The sequence below is a fragment of the Canis lupus genome, chromosome 12 (assembly GCF_048164855.1).
Source record: "Canis lupus baileyi chromosome 12, mCanLup2.hap1, whole genome shotgun sequence".
NCBI classification, from domain to species: domain Eukaryota; kingdom Metazoa; phylum Chordata; class Mammalia; order Carnivora; family Canidae; genus Canis; species Canis lupus.
In genome coordinates this window covers 42,505,343-42,528,271 of record NC_132849.1, presented here as the reverse complement: position 1 = coordinate 42,528,271, position 22,929 = coordinate 42,505,343, and the positions used below count along the sequence as shown (strand labels likewise).

Below are 22,929 nucleotides of genomic sequence, written 5' to 3'. Positions count from 1 at the left end.
TACTGAAATTATAATAATCACAGCTTCTGCTTACTGTACTTTTACCAGTGTCAGATACTGTGTTTTACGCTTCCGTGCATTTAATCCTTCAGGCAGTTCCACAAGGCCAGTGTTATCAAACCTCATCTTTAGGTGAGGAAATAGAGGCATGGACAGACTGACCAGACCAGGGGGTGACCAAGCTCCTAACATTCGCCTGGTATGTGTGTCATCTGCTTGCCCTGATCCCTCACCTCTGCTTGGACCAGTGCCCCAAGGGGCCCATTCTTGTTCCAGTAGCTCTGGTGATTCTCCAAGAGACAACCCATCTCCCCTGATCCACTCCTGGTTTGGGGGTCACATGGAATAAAGCTAGCCCCTCTTTAGATGCTAAAGGAAGGTCTTATACACCCCTCTTCAGCTTTTCTTCTCTGGTCTTCCCCAGTGTGTTTAAATAGACTATCTAACTATTTATGTTTCGATGTGTCCTATGTGTTTTGTGATCTTTTCTCCTTCTTTCTTGCCTCCTTTGGACTACATATTTTTACGGTTTCACTTCCACCACCCTACCCTGCCCAACATGAACTTGCTGATTATACGTGTTTTTGTTGTTCTTGTGGCATTTACAATCACAACATGCAACCTTGACTTATTAAAATTTAATTAAATGACTACTTTCATCATTTCCCAGATAAAGGAAAAACCTGATTCGTGCAACTCCATTTACTCCATCTGAATCTGCCCACACGGCAAGATGTTACATATGTTTTATAGTCCACACTACATTATTCTTATAGTTTGTATTGGGGGTGGCAGATTTTTTTCTTTAAGTGACCAAATGGTAAATATTTTAGGTTTTGTGGCTCATACATGGTCTGTATCACATATTCTTCTTTTTCTTTTTCTTTTTTTTAACCTTTAAAAACAAAAAACCATTCTTCTCTAGAGAGCCATACAAAAATAGGCTGTGGGCAGATTTGACCTATGGGTCATAGTTTGCTGGCTTCTGTTTTATACAGTCAATATTATTTTGGATTTATCTACATATTCACTCTCTCTGTACTTCATTCCTTCTTACATTGTCATGCTTCTATCCGAGGTCATTTTCCTCGTAACATTTGGAATGTGTCATTCTGTCGTCCTCTGGCCTCCATTGTTTCTGATAAGTTGCTGTTAATCATAATGTTGGTCTCCTGTGCGTGATTTGCTTCTGCTATTCTTGAAATGGTTTCCTTGGCTTTAGAATTACACCTAGACACATCCATTATTAAAGTATCTAGGTAAAATTGTCCTTGTGTTTTTCCTACCTGAAGCTTTTTCTTTTTTTCCAGCTTCTTTGATGTGTGGCTCAATATTTTTCTTCAAATGTGGGAAGTTTTCAGCTGTAATCTCTTCAAATCCCTTTCTGCCTCTTTCTCTGCTTCTTCTGGGACTCCTTACCTTTATGTTTTTGTGTTTGGCAGTAGCTACAGATCTCTGAGGCTCTGTTTATTTTTCTTCAATCTTTTTTTTCTTCTGTATTTTTCAGAAATGTAACTTCTATTGATCTTTCCATCTATCTTGAAGCTTACAAATTCTTTTTTCCTACCATTTCAAGTCTGTGGCTGAGCCAATCGACTAAATCTTTCGGTATTGTATTTTTCAGCTCTGGATTTCCTTTGTTTTAATAACTTCTGTGTGTTGAGTCTTTAATCTTTATTTTTTTTTCTTTAATTCCTTGAACATATATATATAATAGCTGCTTTGAAAACTTTGCAAAATCCAACATCTGGGCCCACTCAGAACTGCTTTTCATTGACTGCTTTCCCCCCCTCCCATCCCCGAGTACAAGACTCACTTTTCAGTTTGATAGCATGTCTGGTAATTTTTGGTTGCAAATGTTCAATAAAATGTTGCAATTCTGGATTCGTTGGAGTTTTCTGAGGGTTGTTGGTTTTTTAGTAACTTGCCAAGACTTAAACTTTGGAATAGACCTCCTTCATGGTGTGTAGCCACTGATGTCTTTGATCAGGTCTTAATTTCTTATTTTTATCTCTTTAACCTGGCATCCTAGGAGCCAGCCCTGGGTCTGTACAGTTGAGTGATCAGTCAGTGACATGGACAGGTCATGCTCAAACACCTTGGGTTTGTAAGTCTCTATTTATTGGTCTGTGTGTAGGTTGGGGAAGGAACACAAAGATTCAATCAATTCTCAAATTTCTCTTCACTTAGGGTTCTTTCAGGTCCTTCTGGAACATATGTAGATTTCTAGCTAACCAGGAGTCAGTGAAGAGCATATTTTGACCTTTCTCATTTCCTGGATTGCCCCATTAAATATCTGATTGGCTCACCTCTTACTCTAACTAGAAACAAAGCACCAAGCTAACAGAGTTGTGGATGTTACATATTTATTAGTCTACCACTTTTCACTATCTATTGTCTATTGGTGGTGGTGTTTTTTTTTTAATCTCTCTTGATTTCTGTTTATTTGGTATTGTTTCCAGGTAATTTTTTTAAATTGAAAGCCAAGCATTAGAAATATAATTTCATGTTGTAGATGGTGCTCTCTTCCTTCATGAAGGCAGACAGGTAGGGGGGCAGATCACCTTAATCTAACTGGGAAGAAAAATGATTCAAAGCAAACTTCTGTCTATTTGAAGGATGTCTATCTCAAGATGCCATTTTTCTGTTTAACCTTGATGATCTTTTCACAGAGGCAGTACAGATCAGGGATTGGTTGGCAAATAATGGCTGATGGGCCAGATCCAGCCTTATGAACGTTTTTGTATGACCTGTGAGCCAAGAATGGATTTTAGATTTTTAGATTTTTTTTCACGTGAATGGCCACTTATTCCAGCACCGTTTGTTGAAGACACTGTCTTTTCTCCATCGTATTGCCTTTGCTTCTTTGTCAAAGATCAGTTGACTTTATTTACATGTGTCTATTTCTGGGCTCTCTATTCTGTCCCATGGATTTATTTGTCTATTCTTCTGCCAATAGTGCATTGTAGCTTTATGGTTGGTCTTGAAGTTGGATCATGTCATTTGTCTGACTTTTTCTTCTTTGATATTCTGTTGGCTATTTTGCCTTTTCATATAAACTTTAAAAAATCAGTTCATTGATATCCACAAAGGTTTTTTTAAAAAATTTAAATGGTTGGGAGAATTAGAAGAGTATCTTATGACACATGAAAATGATATGAAATTCAAACTTCATTCTCCATAAAGTTAATTTGTTTACATATTGTGTGTGACTATTTTTGCACTACCCCAGAGCTGTCTCTGAGTAGTGACAGATAGTATGGTCTGTAAAACCTAAAATATTGACTATTTGATCCTTTACAGAAAATGTTTGCCAACCGCTGATTTGGATCTTTGGCCATGACTTATACCTAGCTTGTTGGCTATGAACACAGCTTGCAGAGTCAGGCTGCCCATTTTCAAATCCTGCTATCACCATTGCTAACTGTGTCATCTTTAAAATGTCATTTAACCTTGCCAAACCTGTTTTATCTACGAAGTGGAGACAATAGCGTTTATCTCATAGAGTTGTAGGGATTAAATGAATTATTTCATGTAAGGGCTTAGAATGCCTGGCCTATAGAAGCTGCGTATAAGTGTTAGCTGCCATACACATTTTTATCCTGGCTTAAAAAATATTATCAAAATAGTCTCACATCTCTGCCCTGCTAATCCATCAACCCCACTATTCCCAGAGTGATGGATCATCTTAAAATATGCATTAACAAATTAACACTCATCTTTCTGAATATCAGAGTGGCTCCCTGTTGCTCATAGACAGCTCCACAGCCCAGCTGCCCTCCTCTACCCTCCTCTATCTGCTCTCCATTCCCCTTCCCTCCAGTTACAAACCTGCTCCAGCCTTTTCTAGCACACCATGCTTATCTGCAACTCTGTGCCTTCCCATCATATGGCTCTTTCTGCCCAGAAAGCTTTCTTCTGGGAATGTAAAACTTGCTACTGAAGTCTGGGGGCAAGTCCTAGCCATTATTCCTGCTACAAGCTCCAACAAGGAAATCGGTGCCTAATCTTACAGAGGGCAGGAAGTGAAATACACTCTTGCTGCTTGTGAAACTTTAGATAAATTCTTTTCAGGGTCAAAAAGGAAAGCTGCAGAAGAGGGTGGAGGTAGAAAAAAAAATCAAGCCCTCTCCCCCAAGACAGGGGCCTCTTTGGCACTATCTCATGCAGTTCAGGATTTCTCTCATGGTAAACCCTGACAAGGAGCGTGCACCCTGGGCAGAGAACTGGGCAGGGAGCAGTCAGATGACATCAAGGACTGGGATGTCTGATTACCTATCAGCATCATAAAATATCTCCTGAAACTGATAAAGTAAACATGAAGATGACATAGCAACATGAAAAATGCTCACAATACAATATTAAAGGGAGCTGGCAGGAGTAAGATTGCATCCACATGGATTACAACGAAGTGGAAAGTGTGCCTGTTCCGGAACCTGATGATATACCCAGGCGTGTGAACAAATCACTTTTGGTTATTGGGGTAGTGGCACGGTGGGTGAATTTTTGTTCCTTTACTTGGAGTGCTATTTATTGTACTACACTGTTATTTGTGTATTTAAAATGTTTTATGAAAACTTTTTTTTAAAGATTTTATTTATTCATGAGAGATACACAGAGAGAGGCAGAGACACAGGCAGAGGGAGAAGCAGGCTCCATGCAGGGAGCCTGATGTGGGACTCGATCCCGGGTCTCCAGGATCACGCCCTGGGCCAAAGGCAGACGCTAAACCACTGAACCAGGCTGCCTTATTTTATGAAAACTTATTGGCTTATACACTTAAGATGAGTCTTTTATTATATGTAAATTATATTTTTAAAGGGTAAAGACAATGTAAATATCTTAAAAGACGGGCCCAAAGTAAGCTGGGATGAGGATAGTGTCTTTGTAGTTTCTCTACCTGCCTTTTTTTCCCTTCCACTTCACACTCAGCACGACCCCTCAGGACAGCTCCTGTTCAGCCATAGATGTACAGTCATGGCCACTGGGAATCCCACTGTTAGCTCTTAAATTCATGTAACACTTTAGGCAATGTCCACACCATCCTTTGCCTTCCCTCTTTTGTCCCAGAGTCCCCCAAACAACAGCAGGTATGTCCAACATTACCTTCCTCAAAAGTTCTGCTTTTTGTTAAGGAACCAATAAAATGATCTGTGATAATGTGCTAGATAATAAGGTGATACAGGGTTATTACTGACCTCTCCCAGATAACACTTTTGCTTTTCTTTCTTTTTTTTTTTTTTTTTTTTTTACACTTTTGCTTTTCAAGCTGGGCATTCTGTCTCCATAGGCTGCATTAATGGAAGCATGTGTCCCAGACAATGAAAGTGATAGTTGGGACGAATGAATCTGGACTTTCCTAACACAAGGGACATTATTGACCTGGGCATATAGGTAGGGCTGGGAGGAAGGACAGGAAACTGTAAATCTGGGTGGGTGTTAATTTCAACTACATAATCTGAACATATTTGCTTTCTTTTAGGACCTACCCATGCCCATACCTCTCCTAGAGAGAACGCATTGGAAGAGCAGCTATTGCCAGAGGTGAGGGCTTTGTCCTGGTAAGAGAAGTGAGGGGAATGTGGTTCCTTTCTAGTGGGTAATTCCAATTCTTGATGCAAATTGGCAGGACCCGCCCTGAAGCCTGGAGGGGGTGGGCTGGATGAATTGCTAACCCTCCCTCCCCACCCCCGGGATAGTCGGGCTGCCTGGCACAGCAGAGGTGGCACAACTATATCTCCTGGAATTTGAGGTTCATCACTCTGCAGACTGAGCTGGTGGTTCTGAGAAATGTCCAGAGAGTTATAAATGGGCTTGTTATCTCTATGAACTTTGAAGCAGATGCTATGAATTATCTGAAGGCATCTGGGTGAGGTCTTCCCAGAATATCCATAAGATAAGAGTTGAGAATAAATTCTTTATCTCTTACAGAAATTAGTAATTCAAGAGAAATTAACTTGTGTCTTGTGACAGTGAAATGTGGTCAAGTACTTTATTTACTGCATATTTTCCCCTGTTGGAATATTTCTCCTCCTTCTCTTGATTCTGGGGAGAAAACATGATCTCCCTTCCCAAGGCTTTCTGTGAGATTCACAGAAACAGAGGCTGCTCTGGACTTGCATGAATATCTGAGGAGGCCCGAATGGTCTTGAGGACCTGAGTACTGGTCACCCAGTCCCTCCTCTGCTCTCAGCAGCCTAATCTGATGGGAGCTCAAGAGTTACCATTTTCCAGTTCACTGTTTCCAGCAGCATATAAGCATAATGCCTCCTATGCCTGCTTTTGTGTAGATAATCAAAAGAGGGAAAGTAGATAATATAAAAAAAATATGATAGCAAAGAATAGATTTTTTTAAACTTTTTAGTCTATTATATCCTGTGTCTCTTAATTATTCTTTTATTGTGACAAAATATACATAACATAAAATTTACCATTTTTACCATTTCTGGGTGTATAATTCAATGGCATTAAGACCATAACATTGCTGAGCAACCATCACCACTCTCTGTCTCCAGATCTTTTTCATCATCTCAAGAATTGATTTTTATCCTTTTTTGTGTTCTCCCTGCCCCCCCACCTCACCCCAACTGCTCTGAGGCATCCTTACCTGCCACTTGCTAAGGTCATTATCAATAGACACCTGTCCCCTTTTACTAGGTGAATAGAGTATGGAGTTAGATGAACATGACTATGGGCAATCATGATTGCTTCTGGATTTTGAGCCCAGAGAGAACAAGTACATGGTCAAAGTACACCGAGCTTTCAGGACCTGCAATATTTCTCCACAAGGCAGTTGATGTTTTTACTATTTGGTTTCAGTTACAGAGCCTGAAGAACTTTCTATTTCCATGCAACCCGAAGAAGTCAGAATCTAGTGTGCCTCCAAAGTCAGGTACGTGGCCCTGAGCCATGAGCTTGGAAGGCTGGCATCTTCTCTCTGGTGTGGCCAGCAGAAGTTCCGACTCTACTCCTCTTGCATCTTTTGGCCATTCGGGCCTCTTCGCCAGCCCCCATCCTTCACTCTTCCCCCTCTCCCCTCAGCCGTTTCTGTAGAGGGACAGGAGCGAGCAAACCAACACGGCTCCACAGGTGAGGGCAATCTCCCAGAGCTCACCTCCAGGGATGCAGATGCTGCCATGGGAGCTGTGGGTTGGGGCTTGGTCATTCACCTGCCCTCCTGGATTTAAGCTGCAGTGGATGCCATAGACATTTTCTCTAATGGGCTGGATTTGTCTAACACCTGGATAGTATGAATGTTGCTCTTGAGCTGGCTGTCTTCTCTGGCTCTATCCTATGAAATGGCTGCATCACAGACCGCATTTAATGGCTTTGCTTATGTTTGCGTTGCACTAACTTATCAGAGTTTCCAGTTAGGCGTGCTAGTCTTACTCCTCCGTTATATAAGGAGTGTAGCTAGAAAAAGAAATCGGTATACCTCTTAGGAAATGGTTTCTTTAGGCGGTTTACTTTTAATGGCCCTGTAACATGATCAGGAGGTCAGTGGTTTCTAGGGAGACTTAATTCTAAAACTGCTGGTGGCCTGGGTGGGTCACGGAGGCTTCCTGGAGGACCAATTTGCATATAGCTTGCATCTGATGTTTATATGTGTTCACAGACTTTCAGTGGTGTTCTCTGTCACTCTTCAAGTTAACATGCTCCCTTTTGTATCCAGGTGGTTTTTGTTTTAACTTACTACCCTCATTAATGGGGGCCCAGAAATGCAGAGCCAAGGGATGGAGGGAAGCCAGAGGAAGAAGGAAGGCCAGGCAGGAGGGAAAGAAGGGTCATGAGAGACCTTCCATGGGACACCTGTGGCTTGCAGAAGAGTGAGCCTCCTTCCAGCAGGTTCCTATGGCTCCCAGTGACCTCCTGGTCTTCAGCTTTCCATTGCCCTGGCTGACAAATCTTCAGCATCTGTCCTCAGGCTGGAGGATGTGGGTCTGGCCCTCCCATTTGGCATCTTTGGCTCATGTAGATCTGACCTTCTTAAATGGGTTTTTGTTTTTGCAGTCCACTCTGTGAGACCTTCTGATATTAAATTTGTGGCAGCCATGGGCAATGTGGACACAGTAAGTATTTCAAGGAGATGAAGGTGGGAGTCAGTTTTTGGGACTAGGAGCCTTAGAATGAACTCCTGGTTGCCAGGCAGGGTGTTTCATTTTGAGAGAGAAAAATATTCTGAGTTGGGGGCATTCTAAAATCTAGAGTCTGTGTCCTTTTTTATTAATCAAATGAATGCCTCCCTTTACATTAGGATGAGGAAACGTTCAGGGTTTCTCATTAATACATTAAACCAGCTGATAAATTAAGTCAAAGAGCACACAGAATTTTATTTTATTTTATTTTATTTTATTTTATTTTATTTTATTTTATTTTATTTTATTTATTCATTTATTTTTTTTTTGCACACAGAATTTTAAAAATCATTTCTTAAGCTTCATTTATGAGATAAAGAAAAAATATCCTTACCTGCTTGGTAAATAAATCTTTGCTAATAAATTTTAAGTGGTGTACTTTATACGATCGGGTAAAGGAGAAAGAAAGCAATGAGAGAGGTGGAAAGAATGAGGAGAAAGGGGACGCCTGGGTGGTTCAGTGGTTAAACGTCTGATCCTGGAGCCCTGGGATCCAGTCCCACATTGGGCTCCCCACAGGAAGCCTGTTTCTCCCTCTGCCTATGTCTCTGCCTCTCTCTCTGTGTCTCTCATGAATAAGTAAATAAAATATTAAAAAAAAAAAAAGAATGAGGAGAAAGGGATAAGCAGAAAGAGATGGTCTGGAGAGAAGGGGGTTGGAGAGCAGAGGGGAATGCCAATGTGATTCCCAAGTCAGTGCTGGCTTCTCACAGCCCCGCCTGGCCTCTTTCAGGATGGGTCCACAGCCCTGCTGCCCCAGTGCCAGCACTCCCGTTGACCACAACACTGATCAGTCGAGTGTTCTCTGCTCCTCCTCAGAGCCCCACTTCACCCCTGCACCAGAACATCCCTCCACCCCGCCAGTCCTCTCCAGGGTGTTCCTCCCTCTTCCACTTACTCAGGCTTCTTCCCAGTGGCCCTCTCCATCCCTGCGGCAAGCTATCTTCTCTGTCCAACCCCACGTCCCTTCCCCTGGGTCCCACCTGCCCCCTCCCTGCAAGCCCTATCCCCCTCCCCAAGCACAGTGCCAGCCCTCCAGAAAGAACCAGACTTGCCATTAGAAAACAGACCAGAGGCCCAGTGGAACCTGGCAGCAGGGCTTCCCACCCTCATCTGCCCTATGGGTGCTAAGCATGACTGTAAGGCTGTGTTGATGAGGGTGAAGGTGGAGGTCTACAGGCAGGAGAGATGTGGAAGGGGAAGTAAAGGAGAAAAGAGACTTCACGTCATAGCACATGGAGTTTGTTGAGCCCATGTGTCCCCATGTGCCCGAAATGTAGGTGACACCAGCTGGAGGACTGGAGCACTCTGCCATCTGGGTAGGGAATTCCCTGAGATGCCCACCACATCAGGTTTCTATAGTTGTAGCCATCTACAGTTGGTGACTTCCCTTCTTTGGTCACAGCTCAACAGGAGCTCTCTTGCTCATGAATGACACAGACCCCAGGGATTCTGCCTGTCCCTCAGCTCCCCTGTCTCCTCCTGTGAGCTGGCCTGGCCTCGAATACAGCCCCACTCCACGATGGCCTCCCTATCCCAGATTGTTAGCACCACACAACTGGCATCTCAGTCTCCAGGGTGAGACCTGAGAGCACGGTTCCTAGGAGGCTGCCTTCCTATGTGCCCAGAGACCACAGCTGTGAACTTAGCCTGGTTTATAGAAAGTATCAGACAGGGGGAAAATCATGGAAATTGATGAATTTAGGGGAAAAAAAAGAATTCGTAATGCTGGTGCTTATGTATGTGTGTATGTATGCCCGTCCCAAGGTCCTGGAGCTTTCTGTAACCGAGGTACAATCTTACCTACTTATGCCTGTAGCACATGTTTGTTTAATTGCTCTGGACAATGTTTTCCTCACAGAACTTTAAAGATCAGACTTGCAAATGCTTGTAAAAATTATTTGCAAACTAACATATGTGATATATGTTCAGTATAAGAAAAAACACACACACACACATATAAAATAACAAATTAAAGATCTCGTTTGATCACCTAATCTGCCTCAGTACACTCACACACACACACACACACACACACACACACACACACCCCAATATATAGGATGAGAGAGAGAGAAATAAGATTAAACTGCAATATACTATCTGTGACTTGTTTTTTGTTTTGCTTTGTTTGCTCAACTAAGAGCTCTAGACATTTTCCCTGCCAAGGAGGTTACAATCCACTCTGTCAACTTTCTCGAAGATAGAGTTTGTGTCTTAATTAGGTTTGCATCTCTAGTACCGTAGCATGCTCAGCCAAGGAAGAGTATGGCTGCCGCGGGCAAGATGGAGACTTGGGAGTCTGCTGGGTTTGTCCCAGCCTTCCTTTTCTGTGACTTCTCACTGAGGCTTCCCCCATCTCCCCCACCTTGTTCCTCTTGGTCTACCCTTTTCTTCCTCTCATCAGCCCCAACAGGCTTGTTCTGGGCAGGAGCTCTGCTATCATTCAGATCCCCTTTGCTTGGGCACAGGCCGTCCCACTTTGCCTCAGCCCAGGAGCCATCCTCCCTCCTGACCTCACCTGCCTGGCATCTCGGCTTATGATTCCTGACTAGCACTGTAGTGCAATTTTTGTTCAACTTTCTGCCTTTCCCTGGAAATTTTGCCTTTCAAACTGCTTATTGAGTAAAATACGACATCCCACTTAGAGGAAGGTTGTGGTCAGCCTGACCTCCCAAGAAGGCTCCAGAGTTGTGACCCAGTTTTATAGGCTGGTTGTCATTTGAGCTGGGTCGTTAAGGCCAGACAGGCTCTTTAAACAGAAGCAGCAGCAGACATGGGTGTAGGCAGTGTGGGTACAATTGTCACCTGTCACCATCGCACCTGGAGATACTGTCTTCTAGGAATTTCAAGAAAGAAAATTTACGTCAGAACCTGTGAAAATACTGGCAATAGTTAATACATGCTGAATACTTTCTATATACTGGGCATGATTCCGAAGTTCCCTAGGACCCTGTAGAGGACACAGTCCCCAGGTGGGTTAGCAGGGTCTGTCTCCCTTCAGTCCTACAGCCAGGGACCCTCTTTAGCAGATGGTGTCCTGTGCTGTCCAGCATTTTATCAAGAGGAAACCAGAAGCTTACTTTGTTGGTTCAAAAAAGACTTAGCAAACAAATATTTGTTGAGTACTTATGATGTATCAGGCACTGTTCTAGGTCCAAGGAATATAGTCCAGGACAAACAAGACAAAATTCCTGCCCTCGTGGCACTTACATTTGAGTCAGGGAACTAGGCAATAAATAAAATTTCATATTAGGATGGTCATACAATAAAACAATCCATTTTACATCTATGTAGAGGTTAACAGTCTACGTAGCTGCATTTAACTCTAAGCTCTCCTGTGCCTGTCTTCTGTTCTGAAGAAAACACACCTCTGGTCGCTCTAAGTTCTGGTACAACATGTTGTGGAGGAAACTTGATATTTGTCAGCAGATTTAGGCTTTGGATCCATGGCTTTGGATCCATGGATCCATGGTTTCCCTTTTATGGGTGGGAGGGAGGGTCTGACCGGCGACTGGTGTCTCACAAGGACAGGCTCTGCTGCCTTCCCTGGCTGGGTGGTTCATACTTCTTATCTCTTCCAGGCTCCAGACTCCGGGATCATCAACCTGGAGAAGCAAAACTGGTAACTGTCATGGAAGTGCAGAGCTGTAGAGCTGAGAAGGGCCTCACATAGGATCTGTTCTCATTTCTTGGCCTTGTTGACGGGGAAACCCAAGGGCTGGGGAGGAGATGGTTTGCTCCAGGCATTCTTGGGAACAGGTGGCAGAACAGAGACTAGAATCTAGCCTCCTGCCTCCCAGTCCAACGCGCCTGTGCCCACAAAGCCCCCTGGGTCCTCTGGGTGACTGGGAAGAAAAAATGGGAAGGACCAAACACAGAGCTCTTGCTTCCTACCACCTGTCTCCTGGCTCTGCTCTGGGGGACCCGGATCTATCTCATCCCACACCAGGGGCTGCATCCCCTTCCAGCACTGGGCCAGACTAGAGGAAACTCCACCAAAGCTGTTCACTCCACTTTGGTGGCTTTATAGCCATCTGCAGTGTGTCTCTAACTCTGGGAAGGGTAAATCCAGAACCAGAGCAACGCTGAGCCACAGCTTGTTACGAACTAGACCCCACTAGTTGAGGGAGAAGGTTGCTGAATGCAGTCTGATGCTTGCATGCTTGCTTTTACTTGCAGGACTGACCCAAGGGCACAGCAGGTGTGCATGGAGGTGGTGACAGGTGAGTCCTGTGTCTTCAGGGCCAGATTCCAGATTGTCCCGATCCCTCTGAACACAGCAGCATTTTGCTTAGTGAAGAGACTGTACCCTATTGCCCATCTCATCATGGAGCCTGAGAAGTAGGGAGGCATTTTGAAAGGACAGAGAGAGAGTCTGAGTATAAAAAGTCAAATACCCTAAAAGGTGGGCAGGGTGTGGGGAGGGGCAGGGTGGTGCCAGGATGTGTGAGAAATGTGTCAGAGGATCTCTGAGCAAAGAGAAACCAGGAGACATTAGATTAAAGGGCCTGGGGGAGACATCAGGGGTGTCAGCGTCCTGAGACTCCTTCTCCCCAGGACCACAGGGCTAGACTTCTAGCACTTCCTCTAGGGAAACCATCCACCATTCTCCCACCCTTGTCCCTGCACCATGAAGATCCAGGTCTCATTTCCAGTCTATTTCATTTCAAGATAAGTCCCTTACTTATAAAATAAATACGTCAGTTGAGTTCAGGAAAATGAAAAGAAGAAAATAAAAATTAACTGTAATCCCACCACCCAGAGATGAGCATTGTTAACACGTTGGCCTTTTTACATGTACATGGGCTTATGAATATGCAATCTGTGGCCTGGTGGTTTTCATTTACCATCAGAGGTCCCTCACGACTTTATTAAGTCTTTCCGAAACCCCCAAGCCCCTAATGCCAGCTGAATTAGCCTAGTGGGATGTTAGTCACCTATGCCTGGTGCTCACGAGTCAAGAACAGGGAAATCACCTTTCACTTCATAATTAGAGCAAAAAGCCTCTGGAGCTGACACTCCAGTGAGCACAATGACAAGTGAGGTAGACAGTGTCTTGTCAATCCCGCCCTCGAATTTCTCCAAGGGCCCAGGAATTATTAGGTTCTCTGCAAAGGACAGGGATGAGTAAGACACTGCCCCTCCTCTCAGCCCTCACCATCCGGCAGGGAAGGCTGAGGCCAGGTATCTAGCCCTCCAGAATCTGATTGACAGGTGAAGGGGATATTGGTGGCCAAAGTGGCAAGAGGTTCCTCTTGCAGAAGCTCAAAGCGTCCCAAAAGAGGCCTTTAATGACTTAGTGACTGTCACAGCTCTGCCTCGGTTTGGCCCTATTTACCTATCAATGGTAGGAAAAAAGAAATGTAGTGGGGAGGTTGGGGGGGTTGGGAAGATGGGATGTAGTTTAGACTCTGAAGCACAAATACCACTGCTGCTTTGCCTGACTTGTCAACTTGACCCCACTGTTGAGCCCCTTGTCCACATGGTAACGAGTCCTGACTGCCCCTCATTCAGCAAGGAGTGACCAGGAGTCCCCTGGCCAGAGCTGCCGCCAAAGGCAGGATGGTGAGGGCAGATTTTGCACCTGCATATTCACAAAGGCAGGACTCCCCTGTAGCTGCTGGTGCCTCCAGCCCACCTAATGCTCAGGGAAAGTGGGAAGGAGTGGAGAGCCGGACTGGGAGCTCAGCTGGGCAGCTGAGCAGGCAAGAGGAGCCCCTGGTCTGCCCAGGAGAAGGGGCTCCAGCGATATCCAGGCCAGTGCAGTGGTATGCTGGGTGGGCCCACACTTCATCTGGCTCAGCCCGTCTGTCCTTCTTCAGATCTAGCCACATCCTCTCCCACCATGGCCATTTCACAGATGGAAAAACTGAGTCTCGGGGAGGTACACAGACTTTCCCAAGGATATAGGAGGAGTCCATGGCACAGTCCCATTGAACCCAGGTGGTCTGGCCCCACTGCCTCTGCCTTTTGTTGTACCCCACTGGAAACTAAGAGAGAGGCAACAAGGACAGACGAGGCACTCGGCAGGACCTAAAACAAAATGCCAGGAACATTTAGGCAGAAAGATCCACGGTCACCTCTGATCCCAGAGGAGTAATACAGTACAAACACTTCTACTTTGGAAAGCAATTCTCCTCCAAAGACCTAGCACCAGGAATCCTGTTTTGCCATTTGCTCTCATGACTTTCCTGAGATGTGTGTCATTTGCTCTCACAGATTCTCCCCAGGCACCTACTTGCTTGCACATTCACATGCGTGTGCACATACTGTCCCTGTCGTCTGCCCCTGGCCTCTGAACTTCTTGTTTTCTCACCACCTGTGGGAAGGGGCTCCTCCTTCAGGTTGTCAGGACTTAGGAAGGAAGCTCATTAGTTTGGGTTGAGGACAAAGCCCGAGTCCCATATGGCTTAGGTGGCCGCCCAGGCTGGCAAAGCCGAGAGACTGGTCTCCTGACGTCCTGCCTGGCTTTGCCACCACCACCCTGTCTGCCGCTGCACAGGGCCGGCTGCCTTCTGCTCCCCCAAAGCCCCAGGCGCGTCTGGATGGGGGCCACTGGAAAGGGGTGCGGGGAGGCCTCTCCTTCCCATGACACTCCCTGCTCTGCCCTCTCCTCTCTCGGGAGCAAGATGCAACTTAACTGCTCCTGACAGCACTATTTTTAGCGGTCCTCTGGCTGTCAGCTCTGGGACGTGTGTTCCCTGGAGCTTTCCCGCCCTGCTGTCACTCTCAGGAGGAGAAAGGGGGGCTGGGAGACAGCCTCCCCGGGTCCCCGTCCCAGCACACTTTCCCTAACGAGTTGATGGCGCACGACAGTGAAAAGCTTGGTGTTTGAAAGCTCTGGTTCAAGCCCCAGCAACTTCAACTTACCATGAGACCTTGAGTGGTTTGCTTAGCTTCTCCCAGCCTCAGTTTCCCTTTCATACAAGGCACTCACGCATAAGGCACCGGCTTAGCCTAGCCCTTGATAGATGCTAGCTTTTAGCTCCATTCGCTTGCAGGGCCCCACTCCGAGGCTGACTTCACAGCTGATGGTGGTCGTGAAAGGCGTGCTCTGCAAAAGCGGCAGCCTCCCTGGCACCTCGCCCCACGGGCATCGGCCTTTACAGGTCTCCTCCAGCTAGCAGGACCACAGCCTCAAAGCAGCTCTCTCTCTAGTCCTTTCAGACATCATCAGATATTTCAACCCCTCTGTTCTGACGCCTGTGTGCACACCTGGGAAGAGAGTGGCATCCCACACTGGTGTTGAGTAAGTCCCACTCTGGCTTTCTCTGGGGTCATGTACTCCTGCCTGTCTTCGGCATCTGGGCAGATCGCGGGGTGGCGAGTGTTGGCAGAGTTAAAGAGGCTTAGAAATAAAGGTCTGAATTAAATCAAAGTCAAAATGCGTCTCGTGCACGGATTTCAATCTGTCTGATGGGCCTAATTTAAAAAATAGGTCAGCGTCTGCCCTGCAGGAGCCAGGGGTGGTACACTGTGGCCCCAGGCTCTGAGACTGGCACCTGCACTGGGGCCAGGGGCAAGCTTCCAGCCCTCAACAAAGTTTCGTCCAACTGATTTCTCTCTCTGCTCCCTCCCTCTACGCAGAGACTTGCAGGTGCAGGCAGAAGAACTGGTGAGGGGCATGAAGGAGAACCAGGTGAGGACCCATCTCACGGCGTGGGGCTGTCCGTGGCCGCTGCGAGGTGATCAAGCCCATCCACCGCGGCCGTGGCCCTGCTGCCACTGTACCCTGAACCCAGGAGCCAGTGTGGCCTGGCTCTCCAAAGATGCCCTTCCCATGGCGATTCTCTGGAGCCCATTAGAACTCAGAACTACCCCTAATGTTCCCAGTGTCATGCTGCCGAAGTCAGCAGATAAACACGACTTCTCACTTAGGGAGATAGGCGAGAGCTGGGGGTCCAGGGGGAGACAGTTTGAGTGTGAATCCTGAATTCTTGGCCTATTAACTGTGATGTTGGATAAGACTCTTAACTTTGCCAGGCCTCAGTTTCCCCATTTATGAAACGGATGCAATAAAAGAGCCTGCCGCACAGACTTAGGATAAAATGGGCTGTCAGATGTGCCTGGTACAAAAGCATTGCTCAGTGAAAGCCTGTGGTTGTCACTGTCATTGGGGTGATGATTGCTGCTATTACCACACTTGTTTTAGTTCTTAGGTGGAAGTCCTGTAACTTCCAGGCTGCGGCCTTGTTACCTGCTCTCCTAGCAGTTCAGACACTCTTTACTGGGTAAATCATATACGTTTGTAATAAGCATCCTCTGATCATCTGTGCCCTCCTTATGGGCAAGTACCTAATGAAGGCAAGCCTTGCTGCCCAGCCAGCTGTATGCAGGCCCTGAGCCTAGACCTCCGGAACCAAGAGCAGATGCTGTATGAGCCAGCCGTGCATTCATCACAAAGTTCAGAGGTTAAAGCTAGGTGATTCTAGGTTCTCCAGGAACAGTGATGAGTACAAGACCTGTTCTCTCTACTGAGAGGATCCCAGAATTTCTGGAATAGTCACAACTTTCTGGAAATGACTACAAGATCCTGAACTCAATCCCATAATTTTACAGATGAGGAAACTGAAGTCCCCAGAAGTCATGGGACCTGCCCAAGTCCACCCAGCTACTTAGAGCTAAAATCTAAAGTGCCCGAGCCATAGTCCAAGTATCCTCGAGTGCAGCATGTTGCCTCTTAAGAGACAAAATGAAAGTTTATTTTTTGTTCTGAAATTAATACATGGTCATTAGAGGAAAAAATCAGAAAACACAGGTAAACAGAAGGAATATTAAAACCATCCTTCAACCTTATACCCAGAGATAATTACTGTTAACAACTTGGTGCATGTTTCCTTCCATATTTTTTCTAAACATATATATCTGTGTATGTTTTATTAAACAGGCATATTACTAGACGTGGATACTTTTTATAACCTGCTTTTCTCAATGTAATATGTCCCATGACAATAATTACATTTTCCAGCATCATTTTAACAGCTACATCTTATGAGTATTCCACAACCTACACAGCAGTCCCCTATTTTGGACATTTATGTTGTTTCCAATTTTTCATGCTTATAAACAAGGCTTCATCACTGCAACTAAATCTTTCATGTATCCTCATTTCCTTAAAATATATGTTAGGAAACAGAATTATTAGATCAAGGGGTGTGCCCTTAAAAAATAATTGTTGATACATTTTGCCAAATTGCCTTCTTGGTCAGTTATACAACTTTGGACTCCTACTGTGTTACTTATTCTTTTGAAAAGAAAATCATAAATACAGTTCAATAGGTATGGGTCATGAAATTGAACGACTTGAAAATTTTCTTTTGATGCCAGTTCTCACCATCCTCTTTTTATGCTCTTGCCCCTTTTTTTTCAGCAACTTGATTTTCAAAATGACTGGAAGCTCATCACTGTGTTTTTCAAGAACTCAAGCCAGGGTCACCTCTGTTCCTCTGCCCAACAGGTAAACCACAAGCCGGGAGGCAGAGGGTTGCAGGTGCAGGGGTGGGGGCAGTAGGAGTGACCCTAAGCCTGCCTGGTCTACAACCTGTCTGGCTGGGCCTGGTGGTAGCTATTTCAGAACTTGAACAACAGATGAATAAATAGGTGTCCATATCTAAAGGCTCAAGGAGCCAGACACAGGAAGAGTCTTTTTAACATACCATCCTTCATACCAGGAAAAGGAAATTGAGGTATAGAAAGGCTGAGTCAATGATCATTCTGTGATAAGGAAAATCAGCTTCCTAGTTAAAACTCCTTTGCCTCTTATGACCCTGATTGTATCTAAGCGCTGAATTTGGGAAATAAAGCAGGATATATGTGCTCTTGTCACCTGTTGGCCAATGGCCTCTAGTGATAAGGGGAAGCTAGTGTTTTTGTAGGTAGACTGTAACTTCCAGGCCCTTTGGCATTCCTGGGAACAGGACATGAAATATGTGGCTGTGCTTTTTATTTATGTAGGTGACTATCTACGACTTAAGTCTTTCTTGGAGATAAGTCCCAGTTAGAATTAGTTGAAAGTATAAAGGGGGGCTTAGATACCCAGGTTATGGTGGCACATAAATGGCACACCAGACCCTTCTTCAAGAACCTGAAGCCTTAGGTGCATAAGCCACTTGTGGCAGACCAATTAACTGCCCCTGTGCATTCAGCCACCACCCAGGGCAGCCACCAGGCCGTGGCACAGGCTGGGGTGGTTTCTGGAGGTGCCGTCCTCTTTCCTGTGCCCCTCTCCCACAACATAAACTCTTGCCTTCCCCCAAATGCCCCATGTTCCCATGGACTCCTAGCCTACCATCATCTGCCCGCTTCCATTACTGATGTTGGGTCCTGGGAGAATGCTGATGGAGGCCCACGTTCCCTGACCAGCTTTCATGGAACAATATTCCTGCAGATCTCCTGGGTTTGTAGCATATAGACCTTGAAGCCTTATTTCCCTATTTTACTCCTTGTTTTCTCCAGCACCAAGTGAAATTTATACGCCCTGTTTATTCTCTGCTCTGGTCACTATACACACCAACATTTATTCATGAATTTATGCATCCGGACATTGAAGTGCTCAAACAAGCATCTAGGCATTGCTTCATCCCTCTGCATATCTACTCACCCATCCATCAGTTTGCTACTCACGCATAAATCCATCCTCTCTTCTTACATGCAGGCATGTGCTCTTGTATTTTAAGGAGTTTGTTTACACCAGCATTTGTTTTTTCAAATGTTTGAATGCATTCATTGATGCTTATACTTATTCATGATTCCTTAAAGATAAATACACATTACTTGTATTCAAGCATTCCTATGTGGATTCTTGTGTCCTTTCATGTATATGTGCCTTTAAGCATTCTTGCCTACATGACGCATTTCTGTGTGCATGTACGCATTATGCACTATTCACTTTTATTTTTAGTTGGACAATGAACAAATGCTTTTGCCTTAAAAACGAAAACATTGGGATCCCTGGGTGGCGCAGCGGTTTAGCGCCTGCCTTTGGCCCAGGGCGTGATCCTGGAGACCCGGGATCGAGTCCCACGTCTGGCTCCCGGTGCATGGAGCCTGCTTCTCCCTCTGCCTGTGTCTCTGCCTCTCTCTCTGTGACTATCATAAAATAAATACATACATAAATAAATAAATAAATAAATAAATAAATAAATAAATAAATAAAACCCGAAAACATTAAAAGTCAAAGCTCAAATACCCATTTACCACTACCTAAGGAGTTTCTAAAGCAGGGCTTGCCATTGGGGTCAAACCACACAGGGATCCCCAGGGTTTCCTGGGGACGATGGGCAGCAAGGACCTTTCTAGGCAGAGACTCTTGTGAAGGGACAGTGTGATACTGAATGTCATGCTTAGGCTGCAGGAAACAGACAAAAGACTTTATCGCTGGCTATGGCAATGAAGCAGGCTGGAGTGGCCTTGAGAGGACACCTTTGCGGGTTTGGGAGCTGCCCTTTGTGGCTGTTTCAGCCTGAGTGATTGACAGCTGTCTCCCGAGTCCCTGCCCGTGTCCCCCTGGGAGACAGAACAGACTGGCAACTCAACTCAGTCTCCCATGTCTTCCTGTCGGAGCCAAGTTGCCTCAGGGGACAGCTGGTTTGCAGGCTGCTTAGGAGTTTGTCTCGTTGTAAAATTCATTATTAGGGGTTTTTGTTTTTTTGTTTTGTTTTGTTTTTTTGTTTTGTTTTTTACCCTGAGAAGGTAAACCAGGGTGATTTTTGCGATCCTCTCCTTTGTTTATTTTCATTACCAACAAATAATTGGGTGGGGTAGGAGTTGTCTTTAAATACCCTGTAACAGAAGCTGGCTCAGATTCTTTCCCTGAACCCTTCTCTCCCTGGTGACCCATGTGGCAGGGGAAGGTCTGATAAAAGGGTGCCATGCAGAAGTTTTGAAACCCATCTGTGTCCTTAAATCCTTAAATCCAGAGTAGTTGGGTCTTCCCTCCCTCCTGGTGAGCTTTAGAATGGCCCTGACCTTGGTTTGCCCTTTCCTGACACGGAACTGCCATTTGGGGGAGTCTTTTTTTTCCTGGTGAGTGATGGGTCGGGGACAGAGTGGACAAAAATCTGGGATCAGACTTATTCCCAAAGGCTAATGGAATCACTTTTATCTGAGGAAAATCTGGTCCCAAAGGGGAACCCAGTTACTCTTGGATTTAAGGACTCAGCTGGAGGAGAGAGAGGAGAGGGCCAGGCTGGCAGGAGCCTGTATATCCTGGGCCCCACGTACCCCTGTCCACCTGCACTCAGCACATTTCTCCTCTCCCAGCAGAGGCACGCGGCAGGAGGCCTGGACATGCTAGCGGGGGTGCTGGACTACCTGCATCAGGAGGTGAGACTCCCCAGGGCCCAGGGCCCATAGGCCCAGAGCTGCCCTTCAACGCAGACACCTTGGGCAGCCAGGAAGAAGCTGCCCTTTCAAGGGTTGATGGGGCAGCTTCCAGTTTACTCTCCAATGGCCTACAGGCAGATGGAAAAATGGACTCGGGAGGGAGCCCAAGACCCAAGGGAAAGGCAAAGGGTATGAAGGAGCCTGTCTTCTCACCTTTTAAGGAAAACGTGGGCCAGGGGTCAGGTGTAGAGCTCTTCATAATCCAAGAATATTTCTGAGCGAGACTTCTAGGGAGGAAGAAGGGAGAGACACAGTCCCTCCCTGGGGTGTCAGAGACCTGCCCCTTTCCTGAGGCCCCTACAGTCCAAGGGCCTTCCTTTTCTAATGGGACCTTGATGAGCACTGCAGTCCTGAGAATCCAGGGGAGCTCTCACCCCCACTCTCTACTCCCTGGGGAGGCAGCTTTTCTCTCAGTCCCACTGCCACCAAGATATTGCTTCCCTATTGACGCTGTGGTGGGGAGATGCCCTGCCACCATGACAGATGGATGGTGAATGACACCTTTTTGAATGACAGAGCTGACCGTGCTGGCTATGTTGGCAGCTTTGGACAGACTCCAGCCAAACACCTCCCAAGGAGAGGTCCAAACTGTGTTCAACCAGACACCAAAAAGGCTCAAACCCAGGGTTCCAGAGAAGCTCTTGGGGAAGCAATGATGACCTTGCAAATGCTCATCTTTTCTCTTATATCCTCCTAGGTCCCCAACGCATTTGTGAACCTGGTGGATCTCTCTGAGACTCTGGTGGTCTCTCAATGGGACCAAGGGACTCAGCTCAGGTAAAAAAGGAAGTGAAATGAAACCAGCATTTGTTCATTGACTGCCATGTGTCAGGCACAGTAGGGGGCACTTCCCGTGCATCCATCCTATGAGGGCTACCCTACCCTTTATTCTCCCCAGCGTGTGCCTCCTTCCTTCTCTGGAACCTCGTAAGATTTCCAACTTCTCCTTCTACTCTCCTTAAGCAACTCCCAGGGTCCCCCCCCGCCCCCAGCTCCTTTCTTCCCCCGTGGGCAGCCTGAATGACAGACACTGCACCCATGCTCTCATTTCTGGTTTGCTTTAACTGGCAGCCCCATGGCAGAGCTCTGCAGGTACTCAGGGGAGACCTCGAAGCTTTCCAAAGTGGTGGCCCAGTGGTCCTATCAGGTGAGCCCACTCTGTAAGACTGGCCGTTGGCCCACAGGGGCGGGTGGTCCGGGAGGAGAACACGGATGGTGGGAACAAGGAGGGAGCAGGCTTCTTAATGTCAGACTTCTTCCACTGAATTCAGGACTGAGTCAGGGAACAAAGAGAGCCTCTCTTCATTCATTTCCCAGCGATGCTTTGATATTCCCTTGTGTAAAGTGGGGACTAAACATTGGTGTGCGGGTGGGGAGCAGTGGTGGCACCTAAAGTCAAAGTCAAGAACTTTGCAGATTCATTCTGAAATGCTTTTGGTTGTCATCACCACCTGTAACTTGTATCCATAGCTGGCGAGTTGGTTTTGCCCAGGCTGGGCTTGCTCCCCAGGCCACAGCCCCTGGGAAAGTCAAGATTCTAGAAGATGAGCCATTCCAGTTTAGAGAAAGGGAGCCAAGGGAGTGTGGATGGCTCAGTGACACCCTCATCCTGTCCACCCTGTCCACAAACAACTCAAAGCACAAGTTCCTCCTGACATGTGTTACCATGATTATTTTTATTTAAGAAGGAAGTCCTATATGAAGCTGTAAATGGCTCTTCTCACTTTGGAAATGATATTTTTGGGGTGGTTAATAGCACTTCTTCTACGGAACCTAGCCCTTGAGAAGAGCATGGGAGCCCTAGTGTGTGCTGGCCTGGCATGTATTTCTTGAGCTCCCAGAGAATATATTTCAGGTCCATCTTTACTATTACCTGATGCCGAGGCTTCAGAGGAAAATGAAAAGCTGATTTAGTTCATCAAAGGGTGCAGAAGTGTGAGATAAGGGGGAGCTTCTGAATAGTGTCTAATTCAGAACAGCACAGATGAGTGATTCTGACCTCGGGGCCACTCAGAACTCCCTGGTCAGAGAATGGGGCAGGCTGGGGCTTGCTGGTGCTCTGGATACACACCCATACTCCCTTCCTCAGGAAAGCTGGAACCATCTCCTGGCCTCCAGCAAGTACAACGAGCAGGAGTCCTTCGTGGTGGTTTTCCAGCCTTTCTTCTATGAGACCCTACCTTTGGTGAGTGAGAGTTGCCATGAAGAGCCTAGACCAAGCTCCCCCTCCCACCCTCACCTCCACAGAAGCCCCGGCCGGGCTGGGCTTCCCCAGGCCTAGCATATGCAGTGCTGGGGGAGAAGTGCTGTGGTATCCTCTTATACCTTCTTGACAATTTCCACATGGAGCTTGGGTAGCCCCATGAGGCAGGTTCTTAGAGGCAGAGCAGCCCAAAGGTAGGGCATG

At 46.2% G+C, this 22,929-nt stretch overlaps 1 protein-coding gene across 6 annotated transcripts in view; it reads left to right on the top strand.

Annotated features, from left to right (window-relative positions):
• PLB1 (phospholipase B1) overlaps positions 1 to 22,929 on the top strand; it is a 137,248-nt gene that overhangs the window by 31,305 nt on the left and 83,014 nt on the right. For 4 of the 6 annotated variants that reach the window (XR_012004992.1, XM_072771339.1, XM_072771338.1 and 1 more), the window contains exons 3-14: positions 5,483 to 5,544; positions 6,820 to 6,892; positions 8,011 to 8,069; positions 11,720 to 11,760; positions 12,318 to 12,361; positions 15,297 to 15,387; positions 15,726 to 15,777; positions 17,509 to 17,595; positions 20,400 to 20,462; positions 21,220 to 21,299; positions 21,594 to 21,669; positions 22,612 to 22,707. Coding sequence is in view for 5 of the 6 variants with exons in the window: in XM_072771339.1 (XP_072627440.1) it covers positions 5,483 to 5,544; positions 6,820 to 6,892; positions 8,011 to 8,069; positions 11,720 to 11,760; positions 12,318 to 12,361; positions 15,297 to 15,387; positions 15,726 to 15,777; positions 17,509 to 17,595; positions 20,400 to 20,462; positions 21,220 to 21,299; positions 21,594 to 21,669; positions 22,612 to 22,707 (824 nt within the window). In the remaining variant the exon portion in view is untranslated. Of the gene's footprint in view, positions 1 to 4,396; positions 4,495 to 5,482; positions 5,545 to 6,819; positions 6,893 to 8,010; positions 8,070 to 11,719; positions 11,761 to 12,317; positions 12,362 to 15,296; positions 15,388 to 15,725; positions 15,778 to 17,508; positions 17,596 to 20,399; positions 20,463 to 21,219; positions 21,300 to 21,593; positions 21,670 to 22,611; positions 22,708 to 22,929 lie in introns of those variants that run through there. The other 2 variants (XM_072771341.1, XM_072771340.1) reach the window with 2 other exon arrangements.